We start from the raw sequence: 14,089 nt of genomic DNA, 5'->3' as shown, positions 1-14,089 counted from the left end.
AGCCAGTGGCCGAGCGCGATCTGTTTGTCCCAGCGTATGTAGGGTAGTACTCCTACGTGGGTGAGAGCGATTGGCTTGCTTGCTGATTTTTTTTTTGAAAGATCCGGGGTTTCCGGCTTCATTGATTTAGAAGAAAGCAGCAGGAGAACAAGGGGTGATCAAGTGATCATGGATGCAGTTTGAGAAATGGAAATGAAAACTACAGGGTGACCGGCTTAGCCCTCGGCCTAATCTCTCGCTACATATTCGACCTGCGCTGAAAATGGCGAGGACGAGGTGGTCGGCGATCGGGCCCGGAGTGGTATAATGGCGCAGGAGCGGTGATTCATTCGGTCGCCCGTCCGTCCGCCGCGAGTTGATCACGCAGACAGACGGCACAAGTACGTAGGCCATTGCAGCCAGGTTGGCTCACGATGGGCTACAGAATTCCGGTGCGGGGCTCACGCGCGCTATACTTAATGTTGGCTCACGATGAACTACTCAAGATGGAGTTACTTTCCGTTCCGCCCTCGATGATGAACTACCGCTGCTGCCTCCAGTTTGGGCAATTAACCTGCCAATGGCGGTACGTGCACGCGCGAGAGCTTATCTTGGCAACTTCTCGCGCCAGCAACCAAAGCCCGGAGGCAGCATGCGTGTTCACACGACCACACACACGCCTGTTTACGTCGCTAGAAAGGAAGCGCATTCCAGGTCTATTATGGCATTACTACCAAACAACAATGAAAAAATGAGCCTTCAAATAATAATAAGAAAGCACCGCACGAGCAGGCCACATGTTTATGTTTCTCAGTTTTCGCACCCACTTGGCTGGGAGATTCATAACCCTGCAGCAGTACTGCTGCCAACAACTCTGCCTTGAAAAGGAGCCGCGCAGGGCCGGCGAAAGCTTTGCAGGAAATCAGCATGTGTGGAAAGGACAATGCATAATTTCTAGTAGTACAGAAAAAAGTCTTCCAGATCTCCCCTAACCACTCTTGTACAATAAATGTGGCAACGCCCGTCACGGCTAAGAAAATCACGATCAGGGTAAAAAGTCGCTCGATTAATCGACCTGGCATTCTGGCCTCGACGTTCCGTCTCTGTCCCTTTGAATTACAGTGGCCTATGCCACGTTTAATTACAAAAGAACTGGGTAATACAGTAATTTTAAAAAATTCTGACGGTGGCCGAACGTGCGAGCAGATTTTTTACTGATCGGGTGAATCTTCTTGGCCGTGACAGCTTATATAGAGAAGCGAGAAAAAAAAGGGTCGAGCAGGTTCCAGGTGATGGTTAGCTTGGATGGCAAGCTAAGACGGAGGCGGTGGCACGGACCCGTCGGCGACACGTCTGAAGAGATGGGCGCGTGACGGGGCCACGGTTGGGTGGAGGTGGACCAGGCGCGGCACGTATGGGCGCCAGCCGTGGCACGGGATTGGTGTGAATGAGCTCCGCGTGCGGGTCGTCCTTTCTGGACGCGCTTGTTGACCCGGGTCGGTGCCAACGCCGCGCGGCTTTCCTTTTCATTCACTGTTCCGCGAAACCCTTTCCCTCCCGTAGAGAGAGCAACGCCGATGATACGAAAGCCGCTTTCTGCCCTGCGTGCGTTGATGCTTCTAGTCCCAAAAAAATACTAGGATCTGAAATGTAAATGCAGAAATAACGTGGATGTGTGTGTAGCTTGCCATGCTTGTGAAGCAACTCCACGTAGCTGATGAATGGAATGGGAATGGGGACGAGTCAGCATTTCGGCGAAGGTTCGGTCGGGCGTTCAATGTTTTCGGTCTATTTCTTGGACGGCGACGTCTCGGGAAAAAGCAGTCAAGCACGTAAGAGTAACTCATAATCCTCTGTCACGATTAGACTAATGCTAATACCAACACCGGAGGCGAGCAGAGTAGAGTGGTCTGGTCTCTGGAGCAGCAAAGCAAAGTTGCACCCAGACGCAAGAAAGAATCTGAAAAGGTGCGCGCGCGCGTACGTACGTGGTGACCGGTGGCAGCCACGCACGGGCCACTCGCCCGTGCCTGCCTCTCCCCACGCCCGTGTCAGTCACTCGGTCGGTCGGTCGGGATTTCCTACAAAAGCTCCCCACACGCCGCGGCCTCCCTCTGTTTCTCATCCGCGGTTGCCAGTCCCAGACTCCCAGTCCAAGTCCCACCCCGAGCGCCCGCGAATTCCATCCCGTTTGCCCGGTCCGTCCGTCCTCGGCAGCGACCGCGGTTTGACCCCGGGGGCCGGAGCCCAGAATCCACGCCTGGAATCGCGAGGATTTGGTTTGGTTTGGGGGCTCGATTTTCTCCGCCCGTTTTAGCCGACGCTGACCGAGACAACACCGGCCCTCCCCACACAAAACCGGCTGCCCGCGCCGCGATCGCCACACCGGCGCCCAAAACCCACCGCCCCCGTCCCCGCACCCGATTTTGAACCGCCCACCCAACCCAAACCTTCCTCCCCTCCCCTTTGCAAGGGTGGGGAAAAAGAGCCCAGCAAACCGCCGCGGGGAAGGAAGGAAACCGCAGCGGCGGGCGCGGCGATCCGTCGGGCTCCGGCGGCGATGGAGCGGTGCCATCCGTCCGAGGTGTACGAGCTCTTCGTCCGCCACATGAACACCCCGAGGTGAGTGGCGACACGGTTCTTGATTCTTGGTTCTTGCGTTCCGTTCCCCGGTCGATTTGGGGCGGTTTGGTGAGCGTTTGCGCGGCGGTGCAGGGTGGTGGTGGACAACGGGGTGTGCGAGACGGCGACGCTGGTGCAGGTGCACAGCGCGCGGAAGCACGGCGTGCTGCTGGAGGCCGTCGCCGCGCTGTCGGACCACGGCGTCTGCGTCCGGAAGGGGTACATCTCCTCCGACGACGGCCGCTGGTTCATGGACGTCTTCCACGTCACCGACGCCGCGGGCTGCAAGGTCGCCGACGCCGACAAGCTGCTCGTCCGCCTCGAGTCCTCGCTCGCCGCCGCGGCGGCCGCGGCCGACGCATTGCCGCGCCCGGCGGGGTGCGACTCGCCCGCCAAGGAGGCGCTCTGCCTGCTCGAGCTCATCGGCGTCGACCGCCCGGGGCTCCTCTCGGAGGTGTTCGCCGTGCTGCACGACCTGCGCTGCAGCACCGTGGACGCCAAGGCCTGGACGCACGGCGGCCGCGTCGCCGCCCTGGTGTTCGTCCGCGACGAGGACACCGGCGCGCCCATCCACGACACGGCCCGGATCAGGCGCATCGAGTCCCGGCTCAGGCACGTGCTCCGCGGCGGCGCGCGCGGCGCGAGGACGGTCCTGCTCGACGCGGCGGCGGTCGGCAACCTGGACCGGAGGCTCCACCAGCTGCTGAGCGAGGACAGGGAGGCCGACCGCCGCGCCCCGGCGGAGGGGCCGGCGACGGCGGTGGCGGTGCAGGAGTGGGGGGAGAGGGGGTACTCGGTGGTGACCGTGAGCTGCCGCGACCGGCCGAAGCTGCTGTTCGACGTCGTCTGCACCTTGACGGACCTGGACTACGTGGTCTACCACGGCACCTTCGACACCGACGGCGATCACGCGCAGCAGGTGAGGCCTCTACCAGTTTCTTGTTCAATCGATCTACAGTACAGGATTTTTGTTCTAGAACAGGTTGTGTGCCCTGTATTTCAGGGAGCTTTAAATTCCCCTCTTGATGGTTGTTCTTGGCCCGGGCTTCCTAGACGTTTCTTTGCCCTTCCATCAGTCTGTCCCCATTGGTTACCTGCTTAATTCAATTTCACCACAGTTCTTAGGTTATGCTGGCTCCAAACTAGTCCGAGCGGGCAAAAAGTTCAAATGGAATAGTTTCTCCCTGTTATATGTGAAATGGGATTTAATTTCACCTCAATCACATCACACTAGTAGGAATATCTCGTGAAATTTGGAATTATTATCATATGATTAACTTAAGACCTTGTCGAAATGGGAAGAAATGTTCATCTCCTGCAAGAAAGAATTCAGATTACTCCATGTAGTAACTGCTATGATCTGATTTCCGTTTGCTTTGGCTGGCTTGGGCGCAGGAGTTCTACATCCGGCGGCTGGACGGGCGGGCGATCAGCTCGGAGGGCGAGAGGCAGCGGGTGATCCAGCGCCTGCAAGCGGCGATCGAGCGGCGCGCGTCCGAGGTACGTCCGTCCGACCCAATTGAATATCTCCTTTCCTTGCCCTCCATGCCACGCCACCCTGGACAAAAAAGCACCCGATCCCCCACCATGGAGTCCCTTTCCGCCCAACTTTCCACTTGCGCGCCATGTGTTCGGCCGAATACCTCGCCGACTAACGCGATCCTCTTCTTCCACAGGGCGTGAGGCTGGAGCTGCGCATCTCCGACCGCCGCGGGCTGCTGGCCTACGTGACGCGCGTGTTCCGGGAGAACAGCCTCTCGGTCACGCACGCCGAGATCACCACCCGGGGCGACATGGCCGTGAACGTCTTCCACGTCACCGACGTGGCCGGCCGCCCCGCCGACCCCAAGACCATCGACGAGGTCATCCACGGCGTCGGCACCGAGAGCCTCCGGGTGGACGAGGAGCGGTGGCCCCGCCTCTGCTCCACGGAGGGCGACGCCGGCGGCGGCGCGGGCGCCGGCCTGTTCTCGCTCGGCAGCCTGGTGAAGAAGAACCTCTACAACCTCGGCCTCATCAGATCCTGCTCCTGAAGGGCCGGAGGAGGAGGACGCGTGTCGGACGGGATGGGACGGGATGCTTGTGTGAATACGGGACGGTACAGGGGCTAGTTTGTAAATTAAGTAGGCCTTCTTTTTCTTTTCTAGGCCTGGAGGTTACGTGTACATAGCAGACACGAGGAAGTTGCTGGTGGGTCGTGTGTGTACGTATGTTCCGTTTACGTGCAAGTAGACGAATCGACCGATGTAAATAGGGTTGTACATATATACTAGTATGATGATATACTAGTGCTTTAGTAGATTCTTGTACCGGCTGTTTTAGACGTGCACAAATCAAGCAAATTAGGCTGCCGATATCGGAAGAAATGACATTTGGATTAAATACCTGAAAATCATATGTAGAAAGTTGTCCCAGAGAGGTGCCCGCGCATATAAACTTTGTCGAGTTGTATAATGATTAGAGTTGTGTGTTGGACATTACTTCAAAATAAACGTTTAGGCCTCTTTGATTCACATCATTCTGAAAAGTACAGGTAGATAAAAATGCAGTAATTGTGTATAACAACAGAGGATTAGAGGATATAGAAATTTTGCAGGTTTGGGTGTTAGGTTCACATGAAAAAATGCAGTAACTGTGTATAACAAAGGATTATAGAATATAGAAGTGTTGTAGACTTGGTGTTTGGTTCACATGAATGAAGAAAAACAGAAAGAATCCTAATAAGCAAGTCAAATCCGAAAATTAGACCACATAAAAAGATGTAAACAGATTGAAATAAAAAACGAACCAAATGAAAATGTATTATTAGCATGTTATCATGGCACTAAGGATCTCGGTCCCAGTTCTTCACCCGTAGGGATTTAAAAAAGAGGTTCAAGTGGATTCTAAGTTTTTTCAAATTTCCTTTGCTGCATCCTTTAAGGCCTTAAAGGAACTGGAGCTTTCATTTTTTACAGTGTGCCAGGGCGCAGCTATGTTTGCAGGTGCTTAGCCTAGAACAGAGCTAGCCATGCATAAGCAAACAACTAGTGCCATACCCTGAATCTGAAAAGCATCCCAGTGGAATCCTTCATACAATACGTAACCGGACATTTCAAACCGCAATGACGCGACCAGATTTCCAAGGCGCTGCCATGTGTCAAAACAAGAAAACCTATGAATAAAATCGTAAACGTCACAAACCATGAAAAGTCGAAATGTAGGCCAAAAGGAAGATTAATCAACGGAGTATGACGATCGATTCGGCGCGATTTTGTTTTGTTTGAACTTTGCAGCCACCGATCGATCATCCACCGCGACAAGAAACCCTGCGGAAAAGTTCGTTTCTCTATCCAGCAGCGATTCGTTCATTGTGTTTTCGTATCAACCCATAGAATAGAAAAGCACTCGACTTTTACAAAATGGACTTGCGGCAGGCCAGCGATCCACGCGGCGTCCGTGCGTGACATCTGAGATCAGGCTCACGACCCTGTCTGTCCCCGGAAAAAGAAACATACCAGCCAGCCGACCACGTATGCAACCGTTTCGTGTCTCGCTTTCACGAGAATTTTCGCCATTTGCCTCGGTCTCAAGGGCACCAACAATTATATACTTGCATAACACACACGCAAAGGCCGTGGAATTCTTTGCGGCGAGCGAGGACGCCGACGCTCGCGCGAAACCAGCCAGGCAGATGATGCACAAGAAGCAGAAGGATGTGATGGAGAGTGGATGCCGAAGGGCCCAACCACCACCGACCTACCGCCCCAACCGCCGTTGATCGAACCAGAAGCACGCTTGGCACGGTAGCAGTACCGACGAGACGCCCGCGATTGCTTTCGGGGCAGCTGCGAACTGGGCGACGAAAAGGACCGGTTAACAGAGAAGTTCATTTCGTCGCTCGAGATCTGAGATGGCGTTTGGTTTGGTTTGGTTTGGTTTGGTTGGTTTGGTGGGGGCGGGCCGTTGGTTTCCTCGTCACTCGATCGGATCCGGGCGAGGACGACCGGTGGTTGCGGCGTCCGTCGGTCCACGCGGAGCGAAACGTGCGGGAAATTTACAGCTAGCATGAGCGAGGAAATGGGTTTGGCACGTCGGCAGCCATCGTTACAGTTTAATTTAATCAATGAATCAATCAACCACAAGTTGACAACTGGGCTAAAGGCCTCTCTCTCTCCGCAAATTGCAGTGGATCGTACTACTGCTGTCATGATTGGTTACCAACTCATCAGAAAATGTAAAATCATGGTTGGTTACCATCAGCGAATTACAGACTGGATATGTATATCCGGGTCGTGCGTTGGGGGAAACCGCTCGTGCTGGGGATGGGTGGCATTGAGTGGCGGTGTCGAGGGGCTCCTGGCGTCGTGTCGGCACAGATCTGAAGCGGCCCGGCATGTCTATCAGCTTGTCCGGCTCGACCGGATACTCGGTGCACATGTCGCGTATGCGACCTGCTTTTGCCTACCTACTATCTAGGCGGCGAGGACGACGCCATTGCTGGCTAAGGTTTCGACAAGGATGCTGAGGCCGCTCGCTTCTTGTCTGGCCCTCCAGAGGAGTGTGCTCCAGAACTTGCTACCAATTAATTCCCGGGGGCCTTCAAAATGACACCTCCACATCTCATGGGATCAACAGTTACTAGTACTCATTATGTGACAACTAACGCTAAACCCTCTCAGGAAAGTATGTTGCGTAGCAGATTGATTTTGCCTGGCACAGCCAACTTGTGAGGAAGTATCAAACAGAAGCACTGCGTGCTATGAAAGAATGGTTCTTCCCCAACCCACTAAAGCGGGGCTGGACAAGGGCATTATATATACAGGGCCGTAACCGATCTGTAGTAGGTATGTACAAAAGAATTTGTGGCCATTTGCCAGCTTATCATGAAGGTACGAAGGCGTCGTTCACACAACCGGTTACGACAGCGCACGAGCAAGCATCAACTATTTTTTGTCAGTTTTTTTTCCTTTTTCGAGCCTACACTGGGTCACTGCTTCGAGGTATTATCCTTACGGGAAGGCCAGCCGGCATGCTGTCATAGGCATCAGCTGCTACTCCAGGTCGTTCATCGGTGAAATGAAGACCCAGCCCATCCTCGATGTAGGAGTCGTCCATATACCTCGTCTTGGACAAGGCTTGGGGATTTCTCCAGCTCCTGGTGCTGCTGCTTCTGTTGTCGCCCTGCTCCAGATCTCCCTCGCTTCCCTCTGATATATCATCACTGTGATGGCTGGAATGACTTTTGTCTGCCATATTATGATATCCAAATGCTGGAGGCTCGAGAAAACTGCCTTGCGGATCATGGGAAGATGCAGGGGCCTGGTTCCACCAGTTGCCTGTGGAACTGTCTTCGTTACCGTTGTGCTTTGTAGGAGCATGCCGGAACAAAGTGCTTGATGTAGATGCTCCCATATGACTCTGAACCCTTCCGTACAGATCAGAGTAATAATCTTCATCTTCTTCAATCTCAGATGTTTCCCTTGCTAGCTGACTTGCGTTCTGACCAGCCTCAAGGGATGCTTCGTCAAAATGGGGAGCTTCAACTCTATCCAAGTGTGGTGAATGACGCATGTAATACCAATCCAGAATATATGGATGAATTCTTTGATCTGAGTCCAGCAATCCCAAGGGATCTAAGTTATAACCAGCAGGTGGGAAGGCCTCTGCATGGTTACGGATAATACTTGGGAGTAGTTGATGGAAGATATCATCCCTTTGACCTGTGCTATCCACAAAGCCTGATGCTTCCATTGCCTGATACTGCGCAACAGCTTGTTGACGTATTTGTCTTTCCTTGAACTTCTGTAGGTTATGTAAGAATTGTTTGCCCTCTGCATTTGATGCCAATGATGGATAAACACTCTGAAAACTGCAAACAATCATGATATACTGTTAGACTTCAATCTTGTTGTTTCTGTTGGTGTTAATGTGTGTCAGTGTGAATGGTGGCCTAGTTAGGAAAATGGATGATGCTGGCTTCGAAAATCACAGGATCAGTGCTATCTATACCTCTGCATTGTCCCACTACAACCACAAGGTAACACTAACAAAATAACACCGTTTTTTGGGGGGTAATACTAACAGAATGATAACATAGTTGCAAGATATACAAGATTAAAAATTAGTATATCATGTCTTAGAAGAAAAGGACTCTCTGCTATATTGAATTGCCGAACTAAGTGTTGAAAATACACACTGTTTTAACAAGTTAGCTAACATTTTCCATATTTTGCACAATTTAGACAGATTGTTATTTTTTAAAAGGATCAACATCTTCTGAGAATGGGACTCCAGAGGAAATACATACTTCCAAGAAAATAACTCCATAAATACACCATTTTTAAGTACACCAAGCTAGTAAGAAGCATGTGAAGTACTTGAAAGTATAATTTACCTTAAGAATGATTTCTCCATTTTCCCTTGGGAGCTCCTCAGGTTTTTAGGTGCATCAAATGGAGAACCATAGTTTCTATTGCCGTGTCTTCTGAAGTCAAACATGCTTAAACTATTGAAACACAGCAAAGCAATGATGTTAAGTGTTGCAGAGGCTCAACAAAGATAGATGGTCACTTGGTCAGAACATAAATTCCGAAGAGACTTCAGCAACTGACCTGCATACATCTCCCACTCCATCTACATAAATTGTGAAGTCCGATATGAAGTGCAGAATGTCATCAACACGCTGTAAATTTATAAGAATTCACAGCTGTTACAAAATACAAAACTATAGAGAAACACATTCATCAAGCTAGTTCAGACCATTACCTTTGGTACCTCAAAAATGAGCAAGTAAGGAGTGATGAAAATGGACGCCATCTCTTCTAATAGCATTACTATGGTATACTGCATTCACAATATAACAAGACACTTCTCAGAGTTTATAATAGAAAAGACAAAATACATAGCCAATACAGACATATCCTGGACCTCAACCACTGACAAAAATGTAATGCAGATGGCAGATGATATCTAGGAAGCAAACCACTTCGCTGAGTCCTGTTAATCTAAACACCAAAACTAACCTTTCTTTTATGTATCAACCTTTAGCTGAAAGAGATGAATAAAAACTTGGAAGCTCAACATTGTCATATCTATATCGGGGGAAAATGCCATTTATATATTCACCTATTAATCAATTTAACTGGCCCATGCTAGAAATTTTTTTTTAACTATTTTTATTATCAAAAGCCAAATGCCACATGAGTATTATCTTAATCAAAACAGCACTATAGCTGAATTCAGGTACCTGAAATAGTGTTTCAAATTCTTTCCGAACCAGTTCATTGCTCTCTTTACCACGCCACCGCTTCGGCATGTAATGGGTTTGCTGGACAACGAGGCACATAGCACCTTCTGGGTCAATTACTTGAAGCTCATCAGCCACTACTTTTCGACTTATAGCTGCTATTGTTCCAAAAACAATAGTATACCAGAATAGGTTCCTTCCGAAAATCTTCAAAAGTTATGGATGTGAAACTTTAGAAGGTGCATCAAATGCATGTAAGAGAAAGACAAAAGGTGCCGACAAAGAACTTACATGACCCTCAAGGATGGATTCGCCCAGAAATCCCATAATTATAAGAGCACCAGCCAAACCACCAGAAACAAAAGATACAAATTTTGCTATGATAGAAATTAGTGGCGTAGGAAATTGCTTCAAGTAATTCAACGAATGCACAGCACTGTTGTTCATTCTATGTCTGAAGAAATGGTCTACCTGAAATTATTGTAAGCAGTTGAGTTTTAGAGACAACGTAGGTAAACAGAATAGTATATATAGCCCTCAACAGACAAGTTGCTTGCAGCTAATATGAGGCTTGTTAGCCACATAAATCATGAAAATAAGAGGTAAATGATGTCAAACATTCAATTAAATCAGTCAATAGTAGTAGTAGTGACTAGAATTAAAGAGTTATGCATGAGAAGCTACCTCATTATACTCCCTGAAAATCCACCTTGATAAATTTGACCATCTTCTGGATGATGCTGTACTGGGATGATTATAAATTTCTTCAGCATGCCTCAGAATGAGGTACACCAATGGGAAAATTACAAGGCAGGGCGACAGGATCAACATTGCAATGCCAACAAATACAAGTCGTTTTTTCAATGCAGCTGGGCTTGCTAGAAAATCTTTTCGAACGCAGAATTTACTGCAAAGCAAAGGATACAGGTATTCAGTGCAAGTAACTAAAGTTCGCCAATAGAGAAAACTCCAAAAACCAAACAAAATCTATGGAGCCGTCCAAAAGCAATGTGTGGGTTCTTGCTAAGCTTCACAGTGGGTGACATGCACACTGGAAGCTGCAGAAATATCATGAGTACATATGCATCTGTAGCCTGTAGGTACTAACATCTAAGGCAATGTATCCTACGCATCGTGACCACTTGCTGCATCCTTGTTTCCCCTCAATCCAAGCCTTATCCTTGCACAAGGGGATGGATAAATACACAATAGGAATATGATGCATAGGATGCTGTCACACGAGCTGCTGGGTGAGATCTGAACCAGTGAATAGAAGTTGGATTCATCATAAACTACTACATGAATTGACAAATAATTGACCTAAATAAATAAGGTGTTGTGTAACTGGTTATCTAGAAAATTATCTGTAAAGCAATAAAGCTTGGACCATATGCTGCATCAGTAACTACATATTTGGTAGCCGGTAACCAATTATCGTACTATTTGCAGTGAATGGCAAATATCAAGGTTTAGACAGTATATATGGCTTAGTTGAGCAGGCAGTGGCTTAACAGCTTACATGGGCTGATGGAGGGTGTGTTTCTTGCTTGAGCTTATATAAAAAGCAGGAGCACAGTGTAGAAAAGCAAATACAAGCATGATCAACCAGATAGTGAAAATAATTTTAGCCGAACAGATAGTATTGTGATAGTTATTACTCGTTCAAATAAACACATAAAGAGTAATCAATGCTTAAAAATACTGAAGTACAAGTTTACCTGTCAAACATACTCTGGAAGATGCACCAATTTAAGGTCCATTCTAGGGCTTTTGGAAGTATCACATGATTTCTCCTGTCATGTACATGAGATTTGACAGTTGGGCCAGCACCAGGAAGCCAAGGACGAATTGGAAATGAGATAATGCCTTTATTCACCATCCCTATCAAGTAATTTTCTTTCCTCATTATTCTCATGATAATATCATGCTCCGAGAGATCCCTAACAACACAGAGTTTTTTAGACTTTTGTAGCAGGACAACCTTCTCGATTATTCTGGGCCATGATATCGTCTGGATCTCAAGATCTGTAATCTTAAGGCTACAAAAGAAAAACAAGGGTAAAGTTATAAATTGTTGTGGGCTAACACACACACACACACACACACACACACACACACACACACACACACACCCACACCCACACCCACACGCACACGCACACACACACATGCATGTGCGGTAACCTGAATATTACCTATTATAGTAGAAGTCACGTGCATTCAGTGTACTTTTCAGTTGTACAAAGAACTTGAGGAAGTTGATAAGTCCATATGTTACCAATATAATCATTGATCCAACAGTGACCATTTTAGGAAATGTAAAGGGTACTAATGGATTATGCTTGATGGCTGCCATCAGATCACATGGTTTTTCTCCAGACTCAAGTGCCTCCACACCACATTTCAAGTGGCCAATGGCATTCCAATCAACATATAAAAAGAAGAAGCCAATACAGCACACCGTAAACAGTACATTAAGGATCTCGATTATCCATTTGGTAACAATACACCTCAGTCCTTTTGCGCAGAAATATTCATAAAGCCTTTCGAAGAAAATATCCAGGTCAGGGATCGGTTCTTCCTTGACGCCTTCACCATGGAGAAGTCCAGACGGGCTCTCACTTCCAGAACTTGGCAATCTTCGGTAGTCTGACAACTCAATTTCAGGTGGAATATCAATGAGCAGTTGTGCTGATAATGGTGATTCTCTTCTCCAAGGCCACTTAAATAATGTTTGTGAATTTGTGTCCTTCGAAGGGAAGGACATCATTCATGAAAAGGAAAGCCAATGCCAATTGGAATCCTTGCCATGCCACAGGAAATGACCTATAAAGAGAACGAAGAGGATGTTAATGACTCACATTTTGAGTAACACCAGTCTCCTGAAGATCTACAGGCTACGGGTATGGTAAATCGAAGAAAATGAAGTAATGTCATACGCAAGCAATATTTTCCCCACCTGGACAAACCCAAGGGCAAGCTCTGAACAGGCTTAATAAGGCAAGTATATTGGAAAATCATTGCAACGCAGTGAACATAAAAGCATCAAACAGTTAGGCGCAAATCAAATTAACGAATGTTAAGCTTATAAACACCGATCAGCAACCATATGCTGCCAAACTAAGGAGCCGCCAAGAGGCCTAGCGTAGTCGTGCCATCTCCTCCCACGTATTCCGTGTTATCATCAGCGGAGCAATCCGGTTCTCTGCACCTCAAGGTCGGCAGCTAAACAACACGTTTGAGCTAACTTGTAGCAGAATCCCTACGGCCAGCGCCCGAACCACCACATAAAGCATGATCATCACAACCACTAAGGCTTTCCCCCGGCCAACAGCAAACACCCAAACCTAGATCAACTGGTTTGCTAGAGCTCGGTTTCATCTCATAATAAATCGTAATAAAATAAATAAATAGAAAAAAGAGTCGTGAGCGGATAAGAGGGAGGGAGGGGCGGAGTCCAGCACCGACCTGATGGGCACCGGCGGGCGCCGGCGCGCCGGCGCGACGAAGGGCGGGTTGCGTGAGGAGGAGGCGGCGGGCGGCGGCGGGGGGGCGAGGGTTTCGCGGGAGGAGGAGGTGACTTGCGGTGGACTGCGGCTCGTCTGGTTGGGAAGGGGAATCGGACGCACGGGGGGAAGACGATGAGAGGGGAAGACGGAGGCGGTGCGTTTCGGGAGAAGAGACGTGACGGGATCGAGGGATGGAAGGAATCGTACGGGGAGGGGATAATAATTTGTTCGTTTCCTTTATCCGGGGTTTTCCCTTTGCTCTGCGTCGCGCTGGTCGCCGAGTTGATTTTGGGAATCGTAATGTCTTGCGTATTAGAGGATTGATGGTCTGGTTAACTATCGGTACACCAGCAAAACACGTTTTCAAGTAAGTATAAGAGCATTCCTCGGAAAACAAAAAGTAGTATAAGAGCAGTGAACCAACATGTGGTTGGACGGTTAAAGAGATTGTATGCCTTTGATCGCAAAAAAAAAAAGATTGTATGCCAGTCCATCAGGATTCGAGTCCTGGTGCTCGCATTATTTCTGAATTTATTTTCGGCGATGCGTTTTCAGTGGGAGGAGACGTTCCCGTCGACGACAAGGTGCCTACGATGACTTCGTAAATCTCAAAATAGTATGCCGGCTCAGTCTCTCGAAAGTGCTCATAGAGATAGTGTGTGCGTTTACAGGGATAAGTGTATGCGCGTATATATGGACGCTTGTGTCTGTACTGATGTTAAAAAAAATAGTATAAGTGCATCTTTCTTTT

The 14,089-nt window shown here is 48.6% G+C and overlaps 2 protein-coding genes across 3 annotated transcripts; one reads left to right on the top strand and one right to left on the bottom strand.

The window, feature by feature from the left end:
* Positions 1-2,086: 2,086 nt before the first annotated feature.
* LOC125552277 (ACT domain-containing protein ACR8) lies at positions 2,087-4,910 on the top strand. Its single transcript, XM_048715776.2, has 4 exons — positions 2,087-2,601; positions 2,695-3,520; positions 3,997-4,101; positions 4,278-4,910. Exons 1-4 carry the CDS (start codon positions 2,540-2,542, stop codon positions 4,632-4,634), a joined length of 1,350 nt encoding a protein of 449 aa, XP_048571733.1. The 5' UTR covers positions 2,087-2,539; the 3' UTR covers positions 4,635-4,910.
* Positions 4,911-7,307: 2,397 nt separating this feature from the next.
* Positions 7,308-13,528, bottom strand: APG9 (autophagy 9 (APG9)). Of its 2 annotated transcripts, XM_087518668.1 has the most exons (11): positions 13,298-13,528; positions 12,025-12,655; positions 11,548-11,868; positions 10,514-10,736; positions 10,121-10,300; positions 9,830-10,036; positions 9,349-9,426; positions 9,195-9,265; positions 8,978-9,088; positions 7,597-8,452; positions 7,308-7,418 (listed from the first exon to the last, which is right to left on the bottom strand). In XM_087518668.1, exons 2-11 carry the CDS (start codon positions 12,597-12,599, stop codon positions 7,341-7,343), a joined length of 2,700 nt encoding a protein of 899 aa, XP_087374794.1. In that variant the 5' UTR covers positions 12,600-12,655; positions 13,298-13,528; the 3' UTR covers positions 7,308-7,340. The 2 variants fall into 2 exon arrangements, with proteins under 2 accessions (XP_087374794.1, XP_048571734.2); XM_048715777.2 differs by having other exon boundaries at positions 7,344-8,452; positions 13,298-13,527.
* Between the last annotated feature and the right edge of the window lie 561 nt (positions 13,529-14,089).

This window comes from Triticum urartu, chromosome 4A (genome assembly GCF_056163025.1).
Source record: "Triticum urartu cultivar PI428250 chromosome 4A, HENAU_Tu73, whole genome shotgun sequence".
In the NCBI taxonomy this organism is placed as follows: Eukaryota; Viridiplantae; Streptophyta; class Magnoliopsida; order Poales; family Poaceae; genus Triticum; species Triticum urartu.
The sequence above is the reverse complement of the archived record's forward strand: the minus strand, read 5'-3'. Positions and strand labels throughout refer to the sequence as shown.